The 14,303-nt window shown below is 34.7% G+C and overlaps 1 protein-coding gene across 1 annotated transcript; it reads right to left on the bottom strand.

Annotated features, from left to right (window-relative positions):
• Positions 1 to 1,310: 1,310 nt before the first annotated feature.
• Positions 1,311 to 8,955, bottom strand: LOC128208996 (tubulin-specific chaperone E-like). The gene is made up of 5 exons (XM_052912782.1): positions 8,928 to 8,955; positions 7,234 to 7,387; positions 5,301 to 5,366; positions 3,533 to 3,681; positions 1,311 to 2,492 (listed from the first exon to the last, which is right to left on the bottom strand). The coding sequence occupies exons 3-5, from the start codon at positions 5,338 to 5,340 to the stop codon at positions 2,394 to 2,396; spliced, it is 288 nt and encodes a 95-aa protein (XP_052768742.1). The 5' UTR covers positions 5,341 to 5,366; positions 7,234 to 7,387; positions 8,928 to 8,955; the 3' UTR covers positions 1,311 to 2,393.
• Positions 8,956 to 14,303: the final 5,348 nt, after the last annotated feature.

Genomic DNA, 14,303 nt, shown 5'->3' with positions numbered 1-14,303 from the left:
TTTTAATATAAGGGATATGACAGGGCGCTTTTTGAAGATCAGACTCAAGACGCTAGTGAATAACCGCCCAAGGTTATTTAATTTTATTTGTAATTATTCAGCATGTTTTAAATTGAACATTATGTATCCATATCACCATATAACAGCCACACGTATTTCATCATAGCAATACAGTGTAAAATGTAATTGTGTATGATCATGCCGAGCCTGAATGTAATAAGAATACTGTTACATGAACATGATATTAATTCATTAAGCAGCTGTAATCATTTACAATGCTTCAATCTGTCACAGCTTGACAAGTCTAATAACAAACTAGAGCTGTCATAGGAGTGACGAATACCCCCAAATGCCGCCTGGACACAGGAATGGCAAACCAATCATTTGAAAAGAGGCCATAACTCCAAGGTTACTGCACACTGCATCTTCTTTTATCATGCTTGTATTGTTTGTCCGGAAACCGTTTTTCTATTTTCGTAACAGTGCACAAAAACCTTTACTCCACTGGCCCCATTTTCAATCACAAGCATTGTCTTCACAGAGGCTGCCTATACAGAAAGTTTCATCACAATATCTCATGCCCAATTAAAGTTATGAAGCAGAAACCATTTTTCTATTTTTACAGTAACAGTGACCTTGACCTTGCCCCCACCAGCCCCAATATCGAACTTGACCTGTATCTTCTGATGTTACACCTGTGTACCAAAAAATGTTCAAATCTATCAAGCCTTTCATGAGTTATCGTCCGGAAACCATTTTTCTATTTTTAGTAACAGTGACCTTGACCTCACCAGCCCCAATATCGAACTTGATCTGTATCTTCTGATGTTACACCTGTGTACCAAAAATTGTTCAAATCCGTTTAGCCTTTCATGAGTTATCGTCCGGAAACCGTTTTTCTATTTTTAGTAACAGTGACCTTGACCTTGGCCCCACCAGCCCCAATATCGAACTTGACCTGTATCTTCTGATGTTACATCTGTGTACCAAAAAATGTTCAAATCTGTCAAGCCTTTCATGAGTTATCGTGAGTTATCGTCCGGAAACCGTTTTTCTATTTTTAGTAACAGTGACCTTGACCCCACCAGCCCCAATATCGAACTTGATCTGTATCTTCTGATGTTACACCTGTGTACCAAAAAATTGTTCAAATCCGTTTAGCCTTTCATGAGTTATCGTCCGGAAAACGTTTTTCTATTTTTAGTAACAGTGACCTTGACCTTGGCCCCACCAGCCCCAATATCGAACTTGACCTGTATCTTCTGATGTTTCACCTGTGTACCAATTTTTTTTCAAATCTGTCTAGCCTTTCATGAGTTATCGTCCGGAAACCATGAAAACCGACAGACCGACTGACCGACGACCGACAAGCTCACTCCTATATACCCCCTCAAACTTCGTTTGTGGGGGTATAACAATAAATAAACACATAAAAATGTCTTAGTCACAACAAGATGATCACAGTTTTAAAGGCCTAGTTTAAGGAATGTTTGGCTAGATAATCCCCTGCTGTGCATCTCCTGCAAATTGCACTGGTGTCACAGTAGGGGCCAATTTCCTGTGTATATGTTTATTGGCTCAGGGCCATTTAGGGACCATTTTTATAATAAAACTTCCACAACTGCACAGCAGAATACTCAGATTTGTGATCTGATAAGACAATTAGGCAATAAGATCAATTAACAGAGCTTGTGTACAAATACACGGTTTTGGGGGGTCACTTATAGAAGGCTTAAACTAGGCCTTTAAGACGATAGTGTCCCTTTGTTTTATGATATATATTAACTAACTATATCTGATATTATCCTGCTTTGAAAACTTTGGTGGTTTGTTTCCTTGTTCAATGGCATAAATCAGGGGCGTAGCTAGCCCTCTTTATATGTGGAGTCATAATTGTGCTACGGGGTCCAGGGGCATGCCCCCTCGGAAATTTTTGAAAACAATGGTGAAATCTGGTGCATTCTGTGCGTTCTGAGGTGCTTTATTTAGTACTGGAAAATGGATAGTTTAAGGATCATGTAGTCAAGTTAGCATTCTGCAACTTTGGCTGATTTGTTTTGTCAGAATCATTAGGATTCAGCTGATTTCTTGCGTATAGGCAGCTATGCGCCTGTATATTAACATAGATATAACTCTTTGAAGATTGAACAGATTAACAGAACTGATAAAAACATTCACCGACTTTTGGCATAAAAATACACCTTATGTGATGGGGACAAGCAATCATGAATGCAGCCAATAAGCATGGGCAGACCATTATAAACTCAGCAACCTTCAGCTGTCATTTCAGAGGTCTGTTTTAACTTGACAATGAGTATCCCCTTGATCAACAACATACATATTAGGAAACACTGTCTAAATGTGTAAAGGAGTTTTAGTCAATTGAAGGTCAATCATAATTTGACAATAATAGTGTCGCCTTGTTCAATAGCAAAGAATGATAGGAAGCTCTGGTCATTGTCCAGCTCATACTCCAAATTCTGGTCAGCATTCTGAAAGCAAAAAAAATATGTTGAGCATTTAAAAATACACATTAACCAAATATTTGAGTGGAACCTACTGGACTAGTATCGTTTCCTTGAGTTTGACCATCAAATAATGGTATAAGCATAAATTGAAAAATCAATCATTTTAAATATTAAATGCCCTCAACAGTATTTGAAATTAAATAAAACACAAACAATTGCAGTCAAATAAATACAAACTTCATCTTAAATCTCCATGTAGTCAAACGATTGATAAACATAATACATGTCTGGTTTTACTAAAGTCTTGAGTCTAAGCTCGACACACTAAACAGCAGATCTTGATATTCAAAAAGCAATAATGGTATTTTTAGAAAACTAAATATGATTAAAACGCATGTTTTCTAATAACAACACACCTTTTATCAAAAGAAACAAGTATATCAAAGGTACTTGAAACATTTAAAAAGTCACTTTTCAGAGTATGAGATTCAAACACATTTAATTAGTGAATATAAGCCCAGCCCTGCGTTTAGTTAGGGCTAACAGTCACTTACATATGCAAACTGTTTTGTTTTGTATTTATACAGTAGCACATACCCGTTAGCTAATGTGAGCGACTGTTTGCATTAACTGAACTAATGGCTGACATTGTATTTAAAATAAAACGTCATATCAAAGCAAGGGTGTTTTCTTTTTTATATTAAATAGAAACAAAATGTGTTCATTGCATTTATAAAATATTCCTAAAATAGTACCTAGCTTTGTTAAAGTACACAGCGTGATTAACGACATCATTTAATTACACAATTAAAAAATATTCTATGATCCGTTCACTTATCTAAATATAAACAAGTACAGCGGAGACGATGACGAAGTTAAAGACGTTGTTCACTTTAACAAAGTTCTGAACAGTCGGCTCACAGTCATGGTTATATTCTCATTTCTATTTTTATTTGTTTGAAAAATTCTGTGTGCAAAGTAATAATGCCTGCAAAGTATTCACAATGCCTTGATCCCCAGGAAAAGAATTAATATATCAATAAAGCCAATAATAACATTAATACCTTGAGACTTTTGTAGAAAAGTTTGATATCAGAGTCAATCTTGAACACCCTAAAGATTAAGGCCTTCAGTTTCCCCACAGTCATGGTCAAAGGGAGCTTCTTCTCCAGCACTTTACTGTCCGCCAGGTCAGGGCAGATGATCTTCACACCTGAAACAGTGTTAATATTGAATACATTTACAGTCTTCCTATATAAACAATAGTTTTTGCTTTATGACTGGTCAAAAGTTTGGTAGGCAGTCAACCGATTCCAGTCTTCTTATGGGAAAACTATTTTATGTTGGTTTATTGTATATGTTCATTCATTTTGCTATAATTCAAATTCATCTAAGAAAAGTTAATAGGAATTTTATTTATCATAGTTTTAATACAATTAATTTAAGAGAATTATCAGAATATATTTTGACCAAGTAGGGATGATATCATATTAACTGAATTTGTGAGTCTCAAAATTTGAATAATTTGTATTCCCTTGTCTGTAATCGTCATGGAAGGCAACCCTTTTGGCAGACTACATGGATGGGAGGCAGACAATTACATCATAGCTACATACAACTATTTAATACGCCAGCCATCCTTAAAGCTTACAGTAAATGCTTTAGCTATCCTTCATTGTAAAACTAGAATTCCAGAAGCCCGATGTGTTCTTGTCAGGAGCGCCAATGACTTTTCTAGTCAAGGTCGCCATGACCTTCACCTTAAACCCATTGATCCCATAATCAACAGATGTAATCTACTGTCGATGACCAATGTATATCCCATGTTTGAAGACTGTACACCATATGGTGGAAAAAGTATTCAAAAACTAATATGTGACCCAGACACTGCCACTGTATAAAGCAAACATAACATAACATAACATAACATAACATAATATTTATTCAGCATTAAATGACATATCATCTATAGCCAAAATGCAAAACATATGAAATAAATCATATGAAACAAATCATCGTGAAGTGCAAAGACATAGTCAATAGAGAAGTATACTATATATCATATGAATTCTCAACATAATTAGGTTCTGATCGTAACAAAAATGCATGATATAGATATTTTCTAACACAGTGTATAGTTTTTCCGCTGTCTGAGGACAAAAGGGTAATAAATTTTTGTTTTGTTGGCCAATGGCAAAAGTATGGTTTAAAGAACTGTTTTCGTAGATTGTGATATTTTGGACATACTAAAAGAAAATGATATTCATTTTCGATGGTATTCATATTACAAAAGGTACATATTCTATCTGTTCTTGGGATGTTATGATGTCTTCCCGTTTCGATTAATAGGTCATGTGAGGAAACTCGAAATTTTGTAAGGGCAATTCTATATTTATTTATGTGAATACTATCTAAACCATAAATGTCAGCCATGCTTTGCAGACAACACAAAAAATGAACATTGAAAATAGTACCGCAGGTTTAACTGCTGTCATCTGGTCTCAGCACAGGCTCAAGCACTCACCTATAAGACTGCTCTTTAGTGTTGGAAGTACTCACCTATAAGATTGCTCTTCAGTGTTGAAGTACTCACCTATAAGACTGCTCTTTAGTGTTGGAAGTACTCACCTATAAGATTGCTCTTCAGTGTTGAAGTACTCACCTATAAGATTGCTCTTCAGTGTTGAAGTACTCACCTATAAGATTGCTCTTCAGTGTTGAAGTACTCACCTATAAGACTGCTCTTCAGTGTTGAAGTACTCACCTATAAGATTGCTCTTCAGTGTTGAAGTACTCACCTATAAGATTGCTCTTCAGTGTTGAAGTACTCACCTATAAGACTGCTCTTTAGTGTTTCTGACTGCTGTTTCATTTCTGAATCCTCAGGTGCTCCCCAAACTGTTCATTACAAGAAATATACATTTTATACTCTTACAATAAATTTACATTTTAAAACACCAATTAAAAAACTAGTTTCTATTTATAGATATGCATATCAACTGTATTAAAACACAAACAAGAGCACCGCGAAACGGAGCATTATACGCCCGAAGAAGATTCGGCTTGAGGTCTTTAATAAACATTTAGGTTATGCTAGTATACTGCTTACTAGGCTTAAACTTCCAATATTGAAACTTTAATGATACTTAAGTTAGCAGTGCTAATAAAAACCTTTGTTCAACAGTATTTTTTTACAACATATAATAATTGGAAATTGCGCGCGACACATCCTTTTAATGTAATGATGCTTTGTATAAAGTTATTTGAAAATGACTTTATTAGTGACCAAGTTGTGGCCCGGACACGGATTTGCTAACGCACCCCCATGGTGATTCTAGTCTTTGAGGTATGGACCTGGAAATTGTGCGCGACACATCCTTTTAATGTATTGATGATTTGTATAAAGTTATTTGAAAATCGCTTTATTAGTTAACAAGTTATGGCCCTGACACGGAATTGCTAACGGACGGACAGACGGACGGACAGACAGACGATGGAGGCCATAACATAATACGACCCTTTGGGCGTATAATAAAAAAAATGTATGTTTCAAAAGTAGATTATGTTGTTATTTATAATACAAATGTTGGAATATAAATATTAAGATGATAAATAATAGGTCAAAGGTCAAAAACATACAGATTTTGCTAAAGAGTAGCTGCAAAGTTTTGCAACCTGTTCTTTTGGTTGCACCCTTCTGCTACCTAGGGTTTTAGCTAAAGACTTATTGAAGGGTGCTGCACCCTACTGATTTTTGATAGCACCCTTCTGCCCTCATAGACACCAGAATGTGTACCCTGCTGCCTTCGTAGTATTAAATGCTTAAGATTAACAATATTTTGTTTGATAAAAAAATATAAATTTTTCATATCTGGCAGTTGAAATTTATTACTTCAATTAAGCACAATCCATAACATTAGCTGACAAATCCATATTGTTCAAGTTCATCACAGCTTGATACAATGTGCCCTTTTCAACCTGAGTAACCTGTCCCTCTTTTGCAGCACCCTGATCTTTTTCAAATCTGTAGACCCCTAAGATCATGTGACTGTTACTTCAAAACAGCCATTGCCAATGGTATATGAACAATCAATTATTTCAAAAGTTTGATAATTTTATGCAACAAAAATACATTGAAACATGTTCCAGTTTAAATATAAATTGATTTTAATCATTCTATATGCAAAAGGCAGGGCTACTTATAAAAAAGCACATGTACATAGTTTTGAGTCTACAACAAAGGAGAGGTTATGAAACTACACATGTATGTGTACATGTGATGCTCTTTTTGAGTCTTACATCATCTGGATGCCGGTGTTAAGCAACATCTAGACAATCTTCAAGGCCAAATTTCTATAAAAATTCTTTTTATTTAGCTAAGTTTCTTTCTGAAACCATTTTTTTCCAAACAAAAGTTTATAGTGAAAATCTGAATATAATCTCCTATTTTTGCCTTAAAACTCTTTAAAAGGAGAAATTATACCAGTTTATACCAAAATGAAAATAGTGAGCTTAGCTTGATCATGTTATAAATGACTTCAGAGTGTAGGAGAAATTGTGGCATGGAGTCGTGAACAATTCAGATCTAAGTCATTCAGGTATGAGTAGGTTTGTTTGGAAATTTCATCTTCAGACTTACAACGAGAATGTTTTGTGTTCGGGGCAGTCAACCTATTCATGTAAAATGATTTAGGGTTCACATATGACTTTTAGTCCAACAGCTTCTCTGTATTTTAATTTTCATCTCAATTTCTTAGATACTTACTACTGACAAGATCAGCGTAGCGTGGGTGCTGCTTTACAAACTCCTGGGAGGGCTTGCTAACATTAAGGTCCTGATGGCCCCCACATTTTACCCACTCCGGGCCAAACCGCTTCAGGTAATCTATCTCGGCTCCCTTTCTCTCATCATTCGCAACCTTGAACATGAATACAATCATCAGCATTGAGTAAACAACTGTATTCAAATAAATGCAATTTTCTTTCAATTTGTTATAACAATGATTACATTGTTTATTTATTATCCACACTTCCATTAAAACACATGCATTCGTTTTCATTGATTTTATTTTTTCTCTTTTTATGAAAACTTCAATGTATGTAAAGCTTAGATAATGTAAACATAGAAAAATGATAAAATCTTGAAAAGCGAAAAAAATTCTTTACACTTTTTGATACAATTACATCATTTTGCTTGGAATTTGTGCCAAATTAGCGTAAATGAGAAGAAACTAACAAAAGAATTACAATAAGGCACACACAGAGTTAAGAAAGGCTCAACCTGACTTATTGAAACTATACACGAGAGGTTCACGTCAATCAATCATGCTGATAGTTGATGCATGTTGGTTTAACCAATATTTATTTTGATAATACAATTAAGTTAAAAACCCACAACATAATAGAAAGGAGACAGATAATCACAAAGTAATCATGGTTATCAATGTTTGAAAGTATGAGACATCAAGAATTAATTCTACAGTAAAACCTGTATTAAAAGGCCACCCTTTGGAAAAGGTCAAAGTGGCTGCTTAAGACAGGTGGCCACTAAATCCATGTTGTACTCGCGATCAAAGTACACATTTACAGAATTGTGAAGTATTGGTAAGCATGAATACTTTTTCTTAATCTCCCTTCTGATGCATGTAGTAAAAAAAAACATTCAATCAATACCGTTTGATATAAGTTATTTCTTTGTAATTTATTCACCTGTTATTCAACCGTTAAGCTCCGTTTATAAGTTACTATTCTGATATGGGAGTTGCATAGATGCAAAAACTTGAAGCACTCTCAAACATGGTACCAACATGTCAAAGCAATGAGTAACATATAAAGGTAAATGAAATAACTGTTTAATTTAACAAACAAACATGGCGTCATTATGTGGTCATTTCAACACAATGTAATATTTGTTTGTATTAACAAACAAATATGGCATTACCACATGGTCAGTAGAGCAGAATGCAATACTTTCTTGTATTTACAAACAAATATGGCATTACCAGGTGGTCATTTCAACACAATGCAATACTTTTTTTGTATTTTTAAACAAATATGGCATTACCAGGTGGTCATTTCAACACAATGCAAAACTGTTTTGTATTTACAAACAAATATAGCATTACCAGGTGGTCATTTCAACACAATGCAAAACTGTTTTGTATTTACAAACACGTAAGACTTCACATGTGTTTGGCATTTTTTTTCATTTGGTGTGCTGGTTCTCGAACGACCGCCTGTACGAACGACCACAGTTCTACTGTATATCCCATATTTGAAGACTGTACACCGTATGCTGGAAAACTAATTCAAAACGAATATGTGACGCAGACACTGCCAGAGTACAAAGCAATCCTTATGTGTTTGCCATGCTTTGCAGACGACACAAAAATGAACATTGAAAATAGTACCGCAAGTTTGACTGCTGCCATCAGGTCTCAGCATAGGCTCAGTACTCACTTATAAGAATGCTCTTCAGCGTTGTCGACTGCTGTTTCATTTCTGAGTCCTCAGGTGCTCCCCAAACTGTTCATTACAAGAAATATACATTTTATACTCTTACGAGAAATTTACATTTTAAAACAACAATTAAAAAACTAGCTTCTTTTTATAGATCTACACATCAATTGTATTTAAACATAAACACAAAAAAATGTATGTTTTAAAAGTATATTATTTTGTTCTTTATTGTACAAATGTTAGGATATAAATATTAAGATAAATAATAGGTCAAATGTCTAGGTCATAGAGATTTTGCTTAAAGGGACTGTGTCAAAGATTGGCACCAAAAAAAATTCAGTAACGAATCTCAGGACAATTATCTTATAGAATGTGTAACGCTTTGATAGTATAATTGTAAAAAAAGTACCAAAATGTAAAAAATATAATTGTGTCGGAGACCGGGTACGAACCCGCGTCGCCAAATTTGTAGTCCAGCGTCTTACTCTCTGCGCTACAAAGGCTTATTCTAATCGGGTGACATAATTAAGCTATAAACCTACCTCGGTAATATCACGTGATAACACCGACTAGCCAATCACGCATAAGGAATGAATTCTACCTGGTAGACATACCCAGTATTTTTTTTTAATGGACAAATACGAAATAAATTGTAAACTATGTGATACTTCAGTTAGTAAGTTTCAATGCATTGTACACATCGATGCCAAGTTTATGTCAGTTTTCGACAATTTTCTTTTTTTTTCGCTATTTTATCATACGTGAGACAGCCCCTTTAAGAGTAGTAGCAGAGTTTTGCACCCTTTTAATTTTTGGTAGCACTCTTTTGCCCTTATGGAGACCAGGATGTGTACCCTGCTGAATTAAATGCTTAAGATTAACAATTATTTCTTTTGCTTGATACAAAATATAAATTTTTTTTTTTCTTTCATGTTTGGCAGTTAAAATTTATTACTTCAATTAAGCACAATCCATAACATTAGGTGACAAATAAGTGCTCTTTTAAACCTAAGTAACTGTCCCTTTTCTGCTGCACCCTGCTCTTTTAAATGTTTTATGTAAAGCACTAAGATCATGTGACCTTTACTTAAAACAGCCAATGCCAATGGTATATATATGAACAATCAATTATTTCAAAAGTTTGCAAAAAAAAATACATTGAAACATTTTCCAGTTTAAATATAAATTGAATTTAATCATTCTATATGCAAAAGGCAGGGCTACTTATAACAGCTCATGTACATAGTTTGGAGTCTACAACAAAGGAGAGGTTATGAAACTATACTTGTATGTGTACATGTGATGATCTTTTTGAGTCCTACATCATCTGGATGTGTGTTTTTTGCAGAGTTTAGCAACATCTAGACAATATTTAGGGCCTAATTTCTCCTAAAACTCGAAAACGTAACAAGGTTTAGTATCTTATTTTATTTAGCTAAATTTCTTTCTTAAACCACTTTTAAATTGAGAAATTGGGGCCAGGACACATGAGCAATAGAGATCTAAGTTATTCAGGTATAAGAAGGTTTGTTTTGGAATTCCATCTACAGATTCACAAGGAAAATGTTTTATGTAAGGGTCGGTCAACCTATTCACGTCAAATGATATAGGCTTCGCATATGATCTTTAGGTCTGACTGTAACCTCTGTATGTATTGATAGCTACATGTACAGCCTCTTTGTAATTTAATTTTCATCTTAAATATTTCTTAGATACTCACTGCTGACAAGATCAGCGTAGCGTAGGTGCTGCTTTACAAACTCCGGGGAAGGTTTGCTTACATTAGAGTCCTGATGGCCCCCAGATTTAACCCACTCTGGGCCAAACCGCTTCAGATAATCTATCTCAGCTCCCTTTCTCTCATCATTCGCAACCTTTAATACGATTACAATCATCAGAATTGAGTAAACAAATGTTATACTGTATTCAAATAAATGCACTTTTCTTTCAATTTGTTATAACAACTATTACATTGTTTGTTTATTATCCAAACTTCCATTAAAACACATGCATTTGTTTTCATTGAAATTATTTTTTCTCTATTTAAGAAATCTTATATGTATGTAAAGCTTACATGATGTAAACATAGAACATTGATTAAATGTTCAAAAAGTGAAAATTTGTCCTTATACTCCTTGAGACAATTAAATCATTATGCTTGTAATTTGTGCCAAATAAACATAAATGAGAAGAAACTAACAAAATAATTACAATAAGGCACACACAGAGTTAAGAAAGACTCAACCTGACTTATTGAAACTATACACGAGAGGTTCACGTCAATCAATCATGCTAATAGTGGGATGCATGTTGGTTTAACCAGCATTTATTTTGATACCGTAATACAATTAAGTTAAAAACACACACAACATTATAGCAAGTAGACAGTTAATCACAAAGTAATCATGGTAATCAATATTTGAAAGAATGAGGCATCAAGAATTAATTCTACAGGCAAACCTGTATTAAAGGCCACCCTTTGGAAAAGGTCAAAGTGGCTGCTTAAGACAGGTGGCCACTGAATCCAGGTTTTACTAGCAATTGAAATGAAATACACATTTACAGAATTGAGAAGTATTTGAAAGCATGGATACCTTTTGTAAGTCTCTCTTCTGATGCATTTTGTCAAGAAAAACATTCAGTCAATACCGTTTGAAGTATTAAAGTTATTTTCTTTAATTTATCCACATGCTATTTGTTGCAAGACAATGCGCCTTCTCATGTTGCAAGGGGAACTCAGAATATGCTTGCAACAAACAACATTTGTTTTCTAGTTTTTTTGGCAAACGCCCAGATCTGAATCCAATAGAAAATGTGTGGGACTTGTTAAAAACAAAAGTCAGGGCTTTGCCCCAACAACACAATGCCGACAAACTATGGCGTGATATTCGTCGGATGTGGGACATTATCCAACAGAACTACATACACAGATATGTGGTTTCAATGAAATCAAGGTGCCATGCAGTTTTTGCTGCAAATTGTGGACCCACAAGCTACTGAATTTAACACGCTCTCCTGGACAGTACTTTGTGACTTTCGATTTAATGGGTGACTTACTTTAACATTGTTATTTCCAATGAATTAATAATTCTAATTTAAAGTTTTTTTTTAAATGTATGCAATAAAATGAGTAAAACTTGTGTACTAAACAGGTTTTGTGATTCTGTTATTTTATTCACATTTTTCAATACTAGTAATACATATAGGGTACGCTTAGAAATTTTGCTTAGTGTACTGTATTGTTCATATGTTATCCAAATGGCGCCATAACTTCTGGATATTTCTGTAAATAAATCTTGAATGTTCAACTTATGCAATTGTTGTGCATGTTTATTTGATATTTATCTTTAGTAAAATGTACTTGTTCATTTTTTTAGTGTATGCACTGATTCACCAGAAACTACTTTATTGTTTACATGTTATCCGAAATGCGCAATAAGTTCAGGATATTTCTGTAAATAAATCTTGAATGTTTTTTATATGGTCGATCAACGTTTGTGTATTATTGCAACCAAGCGTTCAAATTAAACTAGAAGAAGGCGATTGTTTGCCCTAATAATGTGTAACTAATACCTGCATTGTGCAATCAAAATGTATTAACAGCCCACAGCTTAAAATAGATATAGATAATCAATAAGCATACATTTTACAACATACTGAAAATTTAACTGCAAAAGAAATTTGAATGGCAGATATGAAATCTGATCTCAATGTAAAGAATAACCCACACACAAGCATTATAAACGGCAGCGTAAACCGCAAAGTGAATTTGAATGGCAGATCAGGAATATATGATCTCAATATTTAGATTCTATCCAGTATATTTAACAGCACATGAAACTAACGGGTTTAATATTGTCATTTAAAAAGAAGTTAGAACTTAATGGAGTAAAAGTTTTATTTTTATTATAAAATTTACTGAATCAATTCCAAATACAATAATAAATATTTTGTGTACCTGGCTGTTGGACATAAATACACTTACAAGTTAAAACAACCAAGCCATGGATAGTGAAAGGGAGAGTGAGAGACTGTTTTCAATGCGGTTGTCCCGGGTGATGGGGGATATCGGCATAAACAGGTGGATGATTGCCAGGAGGAGGAAAATACACCTGAGAATGGAAAAACTGCTCGATATTGGTAACAAAAACAAAACTACGGGTTTCATATTTGGCAGTCAGACTGAGGCAACAACAACAACTGGAATGGAATCTGATACTGACTACTTATATTTTTATAACAAATATCATGTGGCTCTTGGACGGAGTGACTGGCAGCATGGGATGCCAAATCTTCTGGTGTTGAAGAATGAACTCACTCCTCCTCAGCACTGCTATTTACAGAGACTGAGATATGACTGTCCACTACCAGTAGTACAAGCGATAGGTCCTGATGATGTGGTGGATGGGGAAGGAAGAATACTAGTGGCTAATACTTGGGTTAAACAGCAAGATGGGATAGCGCAACTTTGTGACTCACGTGAACTAATAAGACAGGGTCCATCAATGACACATGATAAAAGAGTTGACCATATATTAGCGTACTATTGCGGTCAATTGCCTGAGGAATGCAAGTTCATGTTCCACAGACCACGCCCTGGACACTGGCCCCGACCTGACACACTTGCCAGAGCCAGGAAGGTTGGAGTCTTCCTTGTACCACAGGGCTACACTGAGCGCCCATCTAAACAATCAATGTGTAGATCTACAACATTCATGGTTCCTTCGAAGTTAACCAGTTATCCTCTTTCGAAATGGCAGTGGAGATTTTCAACTTCATTGATGGAACGATTTCTAATGTTTGATTTTAGCCCAGTTCAATTGAAAACATATACTCTAGTCAAAATAATAAGAAAAACTTTATTCAAGCCTGAGTTTGGGGACAGATTTAGCACTTTTCATATTAAAACTGCAATGATGTTTACAATCGAAAACTATCCAGCTGAGATATGGAGGGAAGAAAATATTGTGAAATGTGTGTATCTACTTTTGGAAACACTAAAAAGATGGTTGAAACAGAAGTACTTTCCACATTTTACAATTTCTGGTGTTAACCTTTTTGCGGGAAAGTTGCATATTTGGGAACTTCCAAAACTGTGCAACACAATTTCACATCTCATCAACACAAAACTGCAGTGTTTGTTTGATACTCGTATGGACAATATTGGTTTGAGATTGCTACAATGCTCAGGTCTTGAAAATGCATCATATTAGAATATAGGCACAAAAACCCAGACCTGTATAGACATTCTAGACGACCTATTGTTTACAGAAATAGCTCAATTCAGCATTGGTATGGATAACCTGAATACTGATAATTCAGTTGAAAGTACAGTTTGTCACTTGTTTATTCTACAAAATATGTCAGATTCCCCAA

This window comes from Mya arenaria, chromosome 11 (genome assembly GCF_026914265.1).
Source record: "Mya arenaria isolate MELC-2E11 chromosome 11, ASM2691426v1".
NCBI lineage: Eukaryota > Metazoa > Mollusca > Bivalvia > Myida > Myidae > Mya > Mya arenaria.
This window is presented reverse-complemented; position numbering and strand designations above follow the sequence as displayed.